Raw genomic sequence first — 14,206 nt, forward strand, 5'->3', positions numbered from 1 at the left:
TGTATTTCATCCATGTAATACAAAGAAATTACTTTATTAGCATTTTACAACAAGACAGACTGCTGGGGTCCAAGGTGGGAGTACTCATATCCTTCTGGCCTTACGAGGACGGCATCCGTTGTGGGGTACTGGGGTGTTATCAGTGATGGACACCACCTCCAGTCCTCCCATAGTGAGACCCTTGATGGCGGACTGCAGAGAGGACAGAAAGGCCTTCAGGACTAACAAAGGGTGAAGCAGCACATCCTCAACTTTATTTTATCATATACTGTAAATCCTCTAATATTGGCCGGGGCCTTTATTTACTGAGCCGCAGAGAGCACCAGGCCTTTGTTGCAGTCAGGGAGGCCTTTTCTTAAAATTAACTCTCATGGACATAATCCCATAATTTCCTGACTTTTATTGCAAAACATTGCACAAAGCAAATACATTAACTTAACTTAAGTTAAGTTATCTAATAACGATCAGATTACCAGTAAACTGCAATACCACAGGTATTAACAAAATATAACAAATGTGCCCAATGCCACATCAAAACAAAACAAATGGCAGACTGGCCAGTTTACAGCACAGTCAATAAGAATCAGATTCAGCGTCAATATCTGCAAAATATGGAGCACTGCATCTTTCAGAGTGAAAATACGCCTGTGTCATCCAACAAAACAAATCAAAGAGGCCTACCGGTATGTAAACAACCCGTTTACAGCATATAACGAGATTACCAAATGTAACTGTTATATTAACAAAACATCACATTCACACACAGAACAACTCTGAGGTAACTCTGTATGTAAACACTGAATTTAAGGCACTGCCAAGGTTAATAACAATAAGATTCAGCTGCAAAAACGGTAACAAAACAGCACCGCATATGGAAGATACATAATGGAAGATACGCCCACTCTAAAACAAAACAACCCTGAGGTTGGAATAAACATTAGTCAAACTGCAAGCAAAGTCCAAGCAAAGTCCAAACAAAAAATAGCCTACCAAAATACATATATAAAATATTGCAGCTTACCTGCTAGCCACAAAAAGATATTCTTCTGATCAGAACTTATACCAGCTTTAAACCAAATGATGATTAAAACCACATTAGAAACAGATCAGCCCTGTAAAGGGTTAACTCTGTTCCAGGGAGAAGAGCTGTATTGGGAGGGGAGGAGCATTTCGACGTCAGTTTGCTGAAATGAAACTAAACTGTGTAGAGACATAAAGCGTATCGTGGACAAGAGCAGACTCTCTCAAACTTGTTGAAAACAGGCATCTATCACACATACAGTATAAAGGACATCGTCCACACTCTCACAGAATCACAGACAGGTGAGTTGAGAGACTTACATGGACAAGTAAAGATAAACTATTGTGTTGACGCTCACAGTTTTTTATTTTTATTTACAGGACTATTTTCTATGTGATGTAGAATAATGTTATATATCATATCATTATGTTATATATCATGTCATTATTGTTCTCTGTATAATCTGATAAGACAGTCTTGACAGCTCCGTAGCTGAAACTATCGAGATCTGATTGATTCCAGGAAATGCTTTATGGTGTCACCTCTGGTCTCTCTAGATATGGCTTCCTCCAGCAGTCTCCTGTCTGAGGATCAGTTCCTGTGTTCTGTCTGTCTGGATGTGTTCACTGACCCTGTCTCTATTCCATGTGGACACAACTTCTGCATGGCCTGTATCAGAAAGTACTGGGACACCAGTGAAATGTGTCAGTGTCCGTTGTGTAAGGAAACCTTCTATAGAAGACCTGAGCTTCGTGTCAACACAACGTTTAGAGAGGTCGTAGAGAAATTCAAGAAAATGAGAGTCTGGGCTGAAGATGAGTCCCCTGTCGAACCTGGACAAGTGTCCTGTGACATCTGCACTGGGACGAAGCTCAAGGCTCTGAAGTCCTGCCTGGTGTGTCAGACCTCTTACTGTGAGACTCACCTGGAGCCTCATCAGAGAGTTGCAGCCTTAAAGAAACACAAGCTGATCGACCCTGTGGAGAACCTGGAAGACAGGATGTGTAAGAAGCATGACAGACGCCTGGAGCTGTTCTGTAGGAGTGATGAAATGTGTGTGTGTTTGCTGTGCATGAAAACAGACCACAAGACCCATGACACCGTCCCCATAGAGGAGGAGTATGGAGAGAGGAAGGCTCAGCTGGGAAAGACAGAGGCAGATGTTCAGCAGATGATCCAGGAGCGACTGCAGAAGGTTAAGAAGATCAAACACTCAGTAGATCTTAGTAGAGAAGATGCAGAGAGAGAGAAAGCAGACAGCGTACAGGTCTTCACTGCTCTGGTGGACTCCATGAAGAGAAGCCAGGCTGAGCTCCTTGATGTGATCGAGGAGAAGCATAAAGCAGCAGAGACACGAGCTGAAGGGCTGATTAAAGAGCTGGAGCAGGAAATCACTGAGCTAAAGAGGAGAAGCACTGAGCTGGAGCAGCTCTCACACACTGAGGACCACCTCCACCTCCTCCAGAGCTTCCCATCCCTGTCCACCCCTCCACACACCAAGGACTGGTCTGAGGTCAGCGTTCACAGTGATCTCTATGTGGGGACTGTGAGGAGAGCTGTGTCTCAGCTGGAGGAGACACTTACGAGTGAAGTGAAGAAGTTGTGTGATGCTGAGCTGAAGACGATTCAGCAGTATGCAGTGGGCGTGACTCTGGACCCTGACACAGCACATCCTAAACTCCTTCTGTCTGCGGATGGGAAACAAGTTAGATGTGGAGACACAAGAAAGAATCTCCCTTATAAGTCAAAGAGGTTTTCCAAATTTGCCTGTGTTTTAGGAAAGCAGGGCTTCTCCTCAGGGAGGTTTTACTATGAAGTGGAGGTGAAGGAGAAGACTAAGTGGGATTTAGGAGTGGCCAGAGAGTCTGTCGACAGGGATTGTGGACTGAGCCCTAAGAATGGATACTGGACTGTATGTTTGAGAAATGGAAACGAGTACAAGGCACTCGCTGGCCCTGGTGTCCTCCTGTTCCTGAGAGAGAAGCCCCAGAAGGTGGGGGTGTTTGTGGATTATGAGGAAGGCCAGGTCTCCTTTTATGATGTGGAGGCCAGGTCTCAGATCTACTCTTTCACTGGCTGCACCTTCACTGAGAAACTCTATCCATACTTCAGCCCCTGTAGTAATGATGGTGGTGGAAACTCTACCCCTCTGATCATCTCTCCTGTCAATCACACTGACTGCAAACTCCTTGCCGGCTCCATCACCCACTGAAGAGTAGATCACCTTTGCTTTGTTTTGTATCATTTACCTCGAGACTCAAAAACACACTTGTGTTTGTCCCGCATTGAGTAGATCCAGTGTGAAAGTTTAGCTTCTAGCTCCAAGCTAACTTTCTTTCGCCCACCACCAGCTAGCCGTGCTCTTCCCTTGTCAGCTAAACGCAGTTCATTCTTCTGCTTTCTCCAGTATCTGATTCTCTTCGGGTCGATGTCAAAGTGCCTTGCAGCTTGCTCTCCCGAATGTTCCGCAACATACTGAATGATGAATGGACTTTATTGTCATTGCTACAGTACAGGTACCAAACAACGAAATTTAGGAGGGGTGGCTCCCCTGGTGTTAGGAAAGGAAAAAAAAAAAAAAAAGGAGCTGGTTTACATAAATGTACTGTAAAGCTCTTTCTTTAAAATCCACGTCAAACTTTCGTCTGGTAGGCGCCATGTTTGTTTTCCCTTCTCTGGTAGCTCTGTGTTATGTATGTCACACGGTCCGGTACGTTAATACAAGCTACCATAGTTACAGTATATAACAGGCACCAGGAGTTTACCGTATTAACCTTCTGGTTTATACCAGATATTTTTCTTCATTTTTTGACCCGGCCTGTATTTGTTTGTGTTGATCATGCCCCCGGCCATTATAAGAGACTGGCCTTTAATGGAATAGCCACTATTAGAGGATTTACGGTACCTATACTGTACAATGACATGCTTAAGTTAGAGCAGGTATACAACATCAATTAACATCAACAATACAGTGTAATAAGTAAACATAATCATAAACATAAATAAGGACTAAAAGTAATAACAGTAAATAAGTAGAAATATTCAAAATATACAGAATTTTGTAGCAGCAGTAAGTAGTATAGTGTGTGTGTGGGGGGTGTGTCAGTTCCTTATGGCCCGAGGGTAGAAGCTATTCCAGAACCTCACAGCCATGGGTGGCTGGTACTGTACTCACCATGCGGCCCGGTCCCAGACCTTTCACCACCACACGGACAAACGCCACCCCCTTCGCCTGGGCTTTCTGTATGAGAGAAACAGAGACAGAACATTGAGACACAGAGAACATATAGCAGGTATAATGAATATAGACAAACCGTGTTAGAACAATGATTCTACAACAGCATGTTTGGATACTGGATTCTGATTGGCTAGCAACAGTGGTAAATATCCCAACAACCTTCAGTTCAGAGCGCATTTCCAGTATCAGGTGTGTCATGGAGGATTGTGAAGGGGGCAGGTGGAGTACCCCAAAGAGGGGTAGAGGCCTGGGGGTTTGTGAGTGGGGGGTTGGGAGTCGCTGGAACTGACGCCTCTGCGAGTTGAACAGCAGAGGCAGGGTCCAGCACGGGTGAGGATGGGAGAGGCCATCTCCTTGAGGTCCCCGTCTTGTGGTGCGTCAGCTGTTGACCTGTCCTTGTGGCTGGGGAGACCGCCGTCCCTGCTGTCTGTGGCTGGGTCGTCATTTGATTGTGGCATGTCCTTGTTCTTATCTACTGTTGGGTGGTTGATGGGAGTATAGTAGGTTAGAGGTGAATAGCGCCTCTCCAGCTCTGTTTAGTCAATTCTTGAGCTCTCTGCATTCCCAAAACAGATTGAAATTGTCAATATTTCGGGGCGGCTGTGGAGCAGGAGGTAGAGTCGCCGTCTAATGATCACAAGGTTGGCAGATCCGCGGTTCGAGCCCCGGCTGGCCACACTGAACCCCAAAATTGCTCCCAGTGAGCGGGCTAGCGCCTTGCATGGCAGCTTGCCGCCATTGGTGTGTGAATGTGTGTGTGAATGGGTGAATGAGAGGCCGTTGTAAAGCGCATTGGAGCAGCAAAAAAGGCGCTATAGAAGTGGAGTCCATTTACCATTTACCAATATAGTTCACTTCATGCAGGGGACAAGTAGTTGATAGCCATGTGCTTATTCCGAGTAGCCTGCTGAATCTGTTAACTTTGAAGGCAGAGGACCACTAATGTATGATTCAACATTCAAGGATATTAGCATCTTTAGGAGTTTGACAAAGTCACGTTTCAGTATTTCTGATTGCTGTTTGGCTATGTCATTGGTTCCAACATGTAGAATAATCTTGTTCACATCTTCATGGGCAGACAGGATTTCTTCTGTTATGTTATAAACCATCTCATCAGGGAAGCAGTATGCTTTTATGTTCCTCTTACTGCCGATATTGATATGCTTTACAGCAGAATCGCCAATAATTAAAGTTGCTATTGGTATCGTCGCATCATTACCTTGGTGTTGCTTAAGCCTGGTAGCTGGCTTTGAGGTGGGCCCTGTACTAGCATTGTTAGCTTGTGCTGTAGCATCGTTAGCTTGCAGCCCCTTTAATGCAGGCTCATACAGAAGCTGTTGGGTAGCCAGTGACGGCCAGCCGGTCGCAGTACTAATCTCAGGTTGAGAATCACTGTCTGCGGGAAACAGAGTCAAGGGCGCCGGCTTTCCCCGACGGCCATTCAGATGTAAAGTATCGTTTTCAGTGGGCCGGGTGCTACTCACGTTAGTATTCTGACTCGGTGCCAGTGCAGCACTGTTCGCAGAGTCCTTCAGTTGAAATATCTTTGTTTCAAGTACTGCAATCTTCTGTAGATATCCGCTGCAGCCTTTGCAAGGCAACATGTCCGTGCCAAGAGGATATTCTGCCCGGTGTCCGAGAGACAAACAGTGGACTGGTGACTCCTTGATTAGGCTATTGTTTGTACACGCTGGTACTCCAGGTGTGTGAAAATTGTAGCGAGCGAGAAAGCAAAACAAACAAAAAAGAATATAAAAGAATGTAGTAAAAGCTATATTAAAAAAGTTACAACTATAAAAAAGAAGCAAGAAAAAAAAAGCAAGAAAGCAGTGCGAGGAGAGGAGCGAGGGAAAGCATGTCTACTCTACTCAGAAGCAGGAAGGGGGGAGGAAGGATATATGCATTCTGAAATGATTAATGATTGTAAATAAATTAATTTCATGTTAAAACTGTATTTATTTATTTTATTATGTGGTTGCTGTTGTCAAAAAGCAATTTACCATTCGAGGGCGGGGGTTGTGGACTCATTTGCCACTGTACAGGGTTTTCCACCTTCCTCTCATGGTAAATTGCTTCCGTAGAGAATAGCTATCCTGAGTTTTAATCATCATCTTAACACTGAAAAAGATTAATAGAAATAACACATAACACATAACACGCTTTTGTAGTCTGCAGCCATGTGGCCTGGGGTGGTCCAGCACCATAGCCTACAGTGCACACATATTCCCATGTCGAGATGGGTTCAAATGAAGCCCATGCCCTGCTGACATACCTTCTCCCTCTTACTTTCCTGTCTTCACTATCTCTATCCGATAAAGTAAAAAAATATAAAGGACTGCCTCACAACATTTTTTAAATAAATAAAAAATCCAGCTATGTAGTCATGTACAAAATGTAAGAGCGGATGAAACAGACCAATCATGAGATGTGCGTGCAATTCCCACTGAGCTACAGCAATCATGTACATCGAGTTACTCCCAATCAGAGGTAAATGTGAAAGTGCCAATTTCAACCTAACGTTAATGAAAGTGCGACTGCTGTTGACTACGTTCAAGAGTTGCTAGGATAACAAATCAGAGGATCTTACAGCGAGGCACCATCTGTTTGTGTGTGCTGTGGTAAACAACCTCGTTATCTTATTCTGTTTTTATAGCAGATTGCATAAAGAAAATGGCAGATTGTACAAAATTCATATGATCATGAATCATATTGTTTACATTGGCAATTTCACTAATACATACTGACAGCCAACAGCAACTACATTCCATAATTTGATTTCATTTGTGTATCTGGGAGTAGTTGCATTATCAAACCATGAGAAGTTGGGCCCTACCGCCACCTTGTGGAACACAGATGTATTGCACACTAGGCTCTCAATACAACTGATATAAACTGTAACACGTTTGTTCTATTCTAACATGACTAAGAGGTCATCTTACCGCGGCAGCGGAGATGCCCGCTGTCTGGGCCGCGATGGGTGTAGCCTTCTTGACGTTCCTGAACCCCTCTGTGCCGCAAGACGTCCTGACCATATACTGGCCCTCGTTGTCTGTTACCTGGATGTGTGTGCTGAAGGAGGACACACGCACACACACACACACACACACACAACCACACACACACACACACACACACACACACACACACTTAAGATGAATCGACACACACAACATTAAGATGATTTGTGCAATCAATAAATCAACAATACACTACTATAATAAAGCACTGGCAGTAGTAGTGCAAAAGTGGTGCAGAGTAGTAGTAGCAGCAGGGGTAAATGACTGTTGTTATAATAATACAATGACAAGGATGCCTTGGATGTAACAATAAGCAATAAGCAATAAGGCCCAAACCCTTAAAATATTTAAATCTAAGCTTAAAAACCTTCATGTTTTGCAGCATTTATGATTAAACACAAACACTTCTATCAATGTTTTTCCCCATTAATTATTGTCTTATTAAATGTTTTATCTATTTACTTCTTAATATTTGCTTTTATTCATTGTAATTTTTATTTTCTTACTATGCTCCTTTTAAATAATTTATGTAAAGCACTTTGAATTGCCCCTGTTGTATGAAATGTGCTATACAAATAAACTTGCCTTGCCAATAGTAGTAGTAGTGAAAACCTTCAATGACTGATCATGATCATTCAATCGTTTCCTATTTTACTGCCTTTCTCATTTTGGCACCCGGACACTATTTGGCATGACACCTCCACTTACTTGTTATATGTGGCTTTAATGTGTGCAATCGGCAGCTCCTCAAACTTCTTTCCACCCCAACTCAACCCACTGACTTGGCCAGGAAATGGAGGGTAGTGGCTGAGGGAGATAAGCAGAGGGCGAGAGAAAGGCAGACAGTGAGCAAGGAGATGATTGTCCAGAAAGTCATTATAACCCAATGACATAAGCCTGCTTACAAGGGTTGGTGACATGCTGAAGATGCTTTTCTTAAAGCTCTGTAGATTTACAGCTGATTTTTTCGGGCGCTGTGGGAAAAACATGGCATCTATTTGCCAAGTACAAGTAATCAACTTGGAACTGAAGAGAGGCACTTAGAAGATGATATCCTCCGATGGGACACTCTAAATCATTTGCCGAAACAGGGATGGGCACTCATGTTGAATTAAGTCGCAAGCTCTGGCCAGCCAATAACACTACTATCCATCTCTCATGAAATGATGGACTGTGCGTCAGAGCTAATCAAATACCTGAACTGTTTGGAACGTGGGCCAGTGGGAGTGGTTGGCGCATCCTCTTGCAACCTGACAGCACTCGAACAAACTGCTCGCTGCAACCCATAGCTTCCCAAACTGCAACATGAATCAGACATGATCCGATCAGAAAGCTTTATTGTCATTGCACAACAGTTCAAGGAAATGTGTTATGCATCACCTAATAAAACGTGTATACCTGCATACACACTCTACCACACCACAACATTCATGTACCACATTGACCCATTTCACAATAAAAACAAGCTAAGAAGGAAGTAGCCTATACAGAGCAGCATTGAAGAACAGTGCAATGAATCAGACATTATCGACACTAGGATGACTGCGATCATTAATATCGATACAACATAATTATAATAATCATCATCATCAATAGCAACCAAAACAAAAGTGTATGTAGCAAAATGATGACAATGCAATGGTACTATACACTATTAGAACAGGTAGCTTTCAGTGACGTTAGCTAGAGCTCCGATAACATGAAAAGCGAGACACTTACGTGGAGCCTCCTGTATTCAAAGAGCCAACTACTTGTTGGCAAGCACTCCTGATAGCATTTGAAAACAGACAGTTTAATTTATACATGACGAATTTGCTGGAAACCAGCTAGCAAGACAGCTGCTCTACTCAACACACACGTGTGACATTGAGGAAGACGCTAATCTGGACGGTACCATCATTTAGGAGGAGGGGGTGGACACAAGTTGCTAGTAAACATATTTTTAATGCCAGCCAATTTTATCCGTAACCCTTTTCAGTTTCAAACAGAGTACGTTCATAAAACATCAAATTATATAAAAACGAAGTGTCATATTACAATTGCATAGTGCATACACATTTCCCCATGAAAGTACATTTATTTTGATGTTGTATCGCCCCTCTCTATTGGAATAATCTCGTCCGATTTCGCACAGCCTTGTGGGTAAAAACCAGAGAATCGAAGATGGCAGCGCCCTGCTCGAGGATGGCCAGTCGCCCTTTATGGCAGTGTATTACAGGTGTCGGCCGGACAGGGCTGAGCCAGACAGCGATGCGTCATGTTTCTTTAAATCATCATTGTCGTGCTACGATTCAGACCAAAAACCAGAACGAAAGCGTCGCATCGCCATGGAAGTTGATGGGCGCGGTGTGTCTGCAAAGGCTACCTGTCATATCGCAAGAGCGGAACCCAATCGAATACGAGTTTTTTGACCTCATGCATCAGGTAAGACGAAATCTGTCAGTTGTAGCTAGTGATATAAATGTCTTATTCATTCATTCATCTACTAAAGTTAGTCTCTAAACCTGGTCCTGAAGAGCTAGGTTGTGCAGGCCATGCACCAGCTTGTCTTTGCACTAACACACTTGTCCTCAACCAATCAACATCAAGAACATTGACTCAGGCGCCCTATTGCACCCTGTTGTCCTCCAGGGCCCAAGGTTTGTAACCGTCTTGTTTTAACAGATGGAGCTGGAGCAAAGCTTGCTGTCTGACCATGAACTAAGGCTCCTTGAAGACGCAGAGCGAATGAGTCGCAAGCAGGCTGACGACTATGACTCTGATGAGGAAGAAGATTACGGGGGGCAAGACATCGTCACTGCCCAAGACCTGGAAGATGCCTGGGAACAGAAGATGAAACAGTTACAACCGACACTGAGTGCCAGAGGTTTGTTTTGTTTTTTCTGTAGCGAACGACAGGGTAGTGTAGCTTGCCCTAAGCGGGTGTCGAACTCACAACCTTCCGCTTACAAACCGGCCAAGCTAGCTACAAGACCAAGAGAGTTATCTCCGTTGGTGGAGCTGCTAACAGGCCTTATAAGAGGGTCGTTACATTATCCCCTCTGTTCGGGAGAGGGTGCCATCACGCTTTACTATACCGAGTCCCTCACATGGACTCGCCTCTCCGATCACAGGCGCCATCCCACTTCTAACACACCAATGTAGCAAACGGCGGAGTAGTGTTGTTTGTCCTAAGCGGGTATCAAACTCACGACCTTCCGCTTACAAACCAGCCACGCTAACCGCAACACCTAGAGAGTTAAGTCCCTTGGTGGTGCTGCTAAAGGGCCTTACACAGGGTCGTTACAATTACCATCCAGGGATGGACTAGGACAACCAAACAGCCCACAGATCCTCCAGCCACACAGTCCACAGATGCTCCAGATGGTTGGTGGTCCACTACTGATACTACCCGATCATCGTTGGTCCTGATGTCTTTGTTGGATGCTCTGACTGTCATCCTTTTGATCGTTAGCCGCCGTCTTTGCTATAACCCACGAAACTGACAGGACATTTGTTGTGATGAGCTGAAGAACTGACAAGCTGACAATCTAATCTCTTTTTCAGACGGAGGTGTTACAGACGTGGGCTCTGTAAAGCGCTGCCTGGGGGATACGCTGGTGCTGCTGGCGGAGCATACGGTGGGCAGCGACACACTGTGGCTGCTGCCCCAGCTCCAGTGGGAGGCAGGAGAGACCCTCAGACAGACGGCAGAGAGGGCCATCACCACACTGCCAGGTAAGAGTACCTCTTCAGCTTTATGCCCTATGTGACACATTTTTTGGCAAACTGCTTATGACATTTAGAAATATGATGATCAGATGCAGTAGCTGGATGCCATTTGATGGGTAACACCTTGACACTTTGTGTGGAAATGCGCAGATCATAGTTCAGGATAACATACTACACGTGACAAGGAGATAAAGTAAAAAAAGAATCAAATGAATACTCAAACTTTGTGCCCAATTATGGGCACGTCCATCTTAAGAGGATAAGCTGCTTGTTTTGTATTGCTACTACCCATGTAACACTCATCAATAGTGCCATTTGTGCCTTGCTATTTCCACCTCAGTGTTTTCATTGTTGGACTGACACCTTTTGGAATCATGCATGTGCAGCGCATGGGTGGCCCATTGCACAGTGATCTGTATCTAACTATACTCTCTCTGCATCAATTTGCTTGATAATGCAATTCATATTTAAACTTGAGGCCAATGCATTTTTACAGAAGCAGATTTCAAGGCAACTTTCCTCAGCAACGCACCCTGTGGTTTCTACAAGTACAAATTTCCAAAAGCCATCCGAACAGAGAGCTGCCTTGGAGCCAAAGTGTTTTTCTTCAAAGCAATACTCTCAAGCAGCAATTCCTTGCCAGCTCAGAAAGGACCTTTTATGTGGGTGAAACGGAGTGAATTAGCGGATTATCTCAAGCCAGTGTACCTTGCAAAGGTCAAACGCTTCATCCCGAACCTGTGATTGAGAGCCTGTTCTGAGAACAGACATTTCTATTTGTAACATCTTCAATGAGCCCATGAGTTAATACTGTATTGTTATTTCACACAGAAACTGTTTAATGCTTTTTCTCCTGTTGAAGGCCCTCTGTGTCGCATCATGATTAAAGTATTAACATTTTTGAACATCACTATGTTGTGTAATTTATTCATGCATAACATGTTAGTTGAGCAAATAACAGTTTGTTTTGTTCGAAGAAAGATCACATTTCAGTTCAGTTGGTTGTTGGTTTCAATCCTGTCTGTACATAAAAAAAAATTGCTGTGCAATGTTTTTCTTTATTTTCTTGCTCCACTGGATGGCAGTAGTTAGATGTTAGAGGAAAAGAGACCATCCTATTCCACCCAGAGAGCTTCTGCATTAAGAAAGCATTTGAGACAAAACTGATTCCTCACTAATGCTATACCTCTGTTCACTCTGTCACAATACCTAATATTATTTTTTGAAGACTTGGAATACATTTGAGAAGTGCATTTCTATGTTACCCTTCCATTTTCCTCTGAGGACCTGCTTGCAGTCTCTATTTGTGTATGTGGACAAGGAGATGTTAATAAATCATAAATGTTGAAGATATATGCACCCCAGGTTTACCGCCTTTATTCGGAGTGCTCTGAGAGCTCATGCTAAGTTGCAGTAATTACCAAGCTGTTTTGAGATTGGATGATTATCCCTCTATAGTAGCTCTGTTGGAGAGGTGGCTTTCTAAAAAGCTCAAGGCTAACTGACAAGGACTCTTTTGGTCGTTTTCTAACTGTCAAAAGAATTGGTCTCCAATTGGTCTGTTGCTAGGTGCCTGAGGTAAAAGAAAAAGAAAGAAAACAGTTACTGACTTAAATCACCAAATGTATTCTCATGAGAAAAGGTTGTATGACATTATTGGAGGCAATAAAGCAACAATATGACCTCATGATCAGTTTGCTCTCCTCTCAATTCCTGTTTTTGAGGAAGTCTCAAGTAATTGAGTGAGTTACTATAACAGCAAGACCAACTGTACAGTAATTGCGGCTGACAGGACATGACAAACACTTCCTGTAGAAGCGAGCTGCCCCCCGGCTGTCATACGGTAGATGTCATCTGGTTTAGCAGAGAGAGAGGGGAAGGCAATATGCTATGGCTGAGAGTAGGGTGGGGTGTGACACCCTCCCCTGCAGCAGATGTGAGCCATCTGAATGTGAACCTGATGTCTCGCCGAAGCCAAAGCCTGGCCAGGGTGCGCTGCTGAGGAAAAACAAGATGGAGTTGCTCCCAACCATGTCCTCGCAGGATCTGTCTTGTCAATGTCATCTAATGCACTGGGGTCATATTGGCCATCTTGACATTTATAGAGATGTGATTTAAAGCCCCCTGTCACGTGTCACTTGTAGTTTTAGGTGACAAACAATGTTTCTGTTCAGTGTACACATTAGAGGTTATTCATTTTGTGTTGTTATAATAACTGTCTTGGATGATCGAAGTGAATGAAAATGTGAAAGTGAATAAAAAAACCAACAACAACCCAAAAGTGTCATATCTCGTTGTTTTATTTCACCGTCCATCACTTTTCATATAACAGTAACAGTTTGAAGCTATGAGGACAGGGGACACACAGAAGACAAACCAAGCATCTTTATCACTACAGTTGGAACCTTGTTAGTCTTGACAGATGACAACAGTTGACAACAGTTGGAGAGGGCAGCCTGCTCACACGGCCCTGCCGATCAGCCTGTACTCCATGCTGCCTTTAGCAGGAGGACACGCATGGCTCCACATGCCAGTCCCCTCCTCACCCTCCCCCACACTGTTCTCTAACCATGCCAGTCCCCTCCTCACCCTCCGCCATACTGTTCTCTAACCTTGTAGGCTGGAAGAGGTTCGACACCGGTCTACCTCGCAGGGTGACTTCTCAGTCCGGATGTCTCACCTACTTGGCAGTGATCTTCTCTCTGGGAGTTGTCAATCAAACAGACTGAGCGATTGAGGAAGGGGGCGTGGAGGAGGGTGAGGAGGGGCCGTTTGGTGGCCAGAAGGGGTGAGGGTTGTGTCCTGCTGGGTGAGAAGTGACTCCACTGCTGGTGGGTAGAGCAAGGTCAGGCGACAGCCGCCACGGAGCCTGAGGGCAGGCTGCTCCGCCGTAGGACTCAATATCTCACTTACCAGGCTGACCAGCCTGCCCCTCACACACCCACACAGAGACACATCCAGGCATACACACACGTACACACAGCGTCATGGTCTGCATTACCATATGGACATATGGTCCTCTGTGGCTCCGTTGGTAGAGCAAGCCGCTAATAATGCTTTGGTTGTGGATAGCGATAAAGATCATTCCCACTGGGATCATACTTACGCTTACTGCAATGTAAGTCGCTTTGGATAAAAGCGTCAGCTAAGTGGCATATCAACAAACAGAGTATGCACATGGTCTCAGTTACGAGATAATTCAATAAGGCTTTGAGGATG

At 44.2% G+C, this 14,206-nt stretch overlaps 3 protein-coding genes across 3 annotated transcripts; 2 read left to right on the forward strand and 1 right to left on the reverse strand.

Annotated features, from left to right (window-relative positions):
* Positions 1-13: 13 nt before the first annotated feature.
* On the reverse strand, positions 14-9,133 carry mrps11 (mitochondrial ribosomal protein S11). The gene is made up of 6 exons (XM_080538872.1): positions 8,996-9,133; positions 8,473-8,574; positions 7,985-8,083; positions 7,199-7,328; positions 4,197-4,262; positions 14-192 (listed from the first exon to the last, which is right to left on the reverse strand). The coding sequence occupies exons 1-6, from the start codon at positions 9,079-9,081 to the stop codon at positions 85-87; spliced, it is 591 nt and encodes a 196-aa protein (XP_080394998.1). The 5' UTR covers positions 9,082-9,133; the 3' UTR covers positions 14-84.
* LOC308165021 (E3 ubiquitin-protein ligase TRIM39-like) lies at positions 1,581-3,233 on the forward strand (the record flags this gene model as incomplete). The annotated part of the gene is made up of 1 exon (XM_080539122.1): positions 1,581-3,233. One exon carries the CDS (start codon positions 1,581-1,583, stop codon positions 3,231-3,233), a length of 1,653 nt encoding a protein of 550 aa, XP_080395248.1.
* Positions 9,134-9,439: 306 nt separating the features above from the next.
* Positions 9,440-12,299, forward strand: mrpl46 (mitochondrial ribosomal protein L46; the record flags this gene model as incomplete). The annotated part of the gene is made up of 4 exons (XM_080539290.1): positions 9,440-9,700; positions 9,941-10,142; positions 10,823-10,993; positions 11,484-12,299. The coding sequence occupies 4 exons, from the start codon at positions 9,440-9,442 to the stop codon at positions 11,729-11,731; spliced, it is 882 nt and encodes a 293-aa protein (XP_080395416.1). The 3' UTR covers positions 11,732-12,299.
* Positions 12,300-14,206: the final 1,907 nt, after the last annotated feature.

This window comes from Nansenia antarctica (genome assembly GCF_963989245.1).
Source record: "Nansenia antarctica genome assembly, chromosome: 9".
Taxonomy (NCBI): domain Eukaryota; kingdom Metazoa; phylum Chordata; class Actinopteri; order Argentiniformes; family Microstomatidae; genus Nansenia; species Nansenia antarctica.

Excerpts from the sequence above, each read along its gene's own strand:
- mrps11 (XM_080538872.1), bottom strand. The coding sequence starts at position 9,081 with ATGTATAAATTAAACTGTCTGTTTTCAAATGCTATCAGGAGTGCTTGC. Across the intron at positions 8,084-8,472 it reads CCACGTTCCAAACAGTTCAG|CCACTACCCTCCATTTCCTG; the intron begins GTATTTGATTAG and ends TATCTCCCTCAG. Across the intron at positions 7,329-7,984 it reads ATTAAAGCCACATATAACAA|CACACACATCCAGGTAACAG; the intron begins GTAAGTGGAGGT and ends GTCCTCCTTCAG.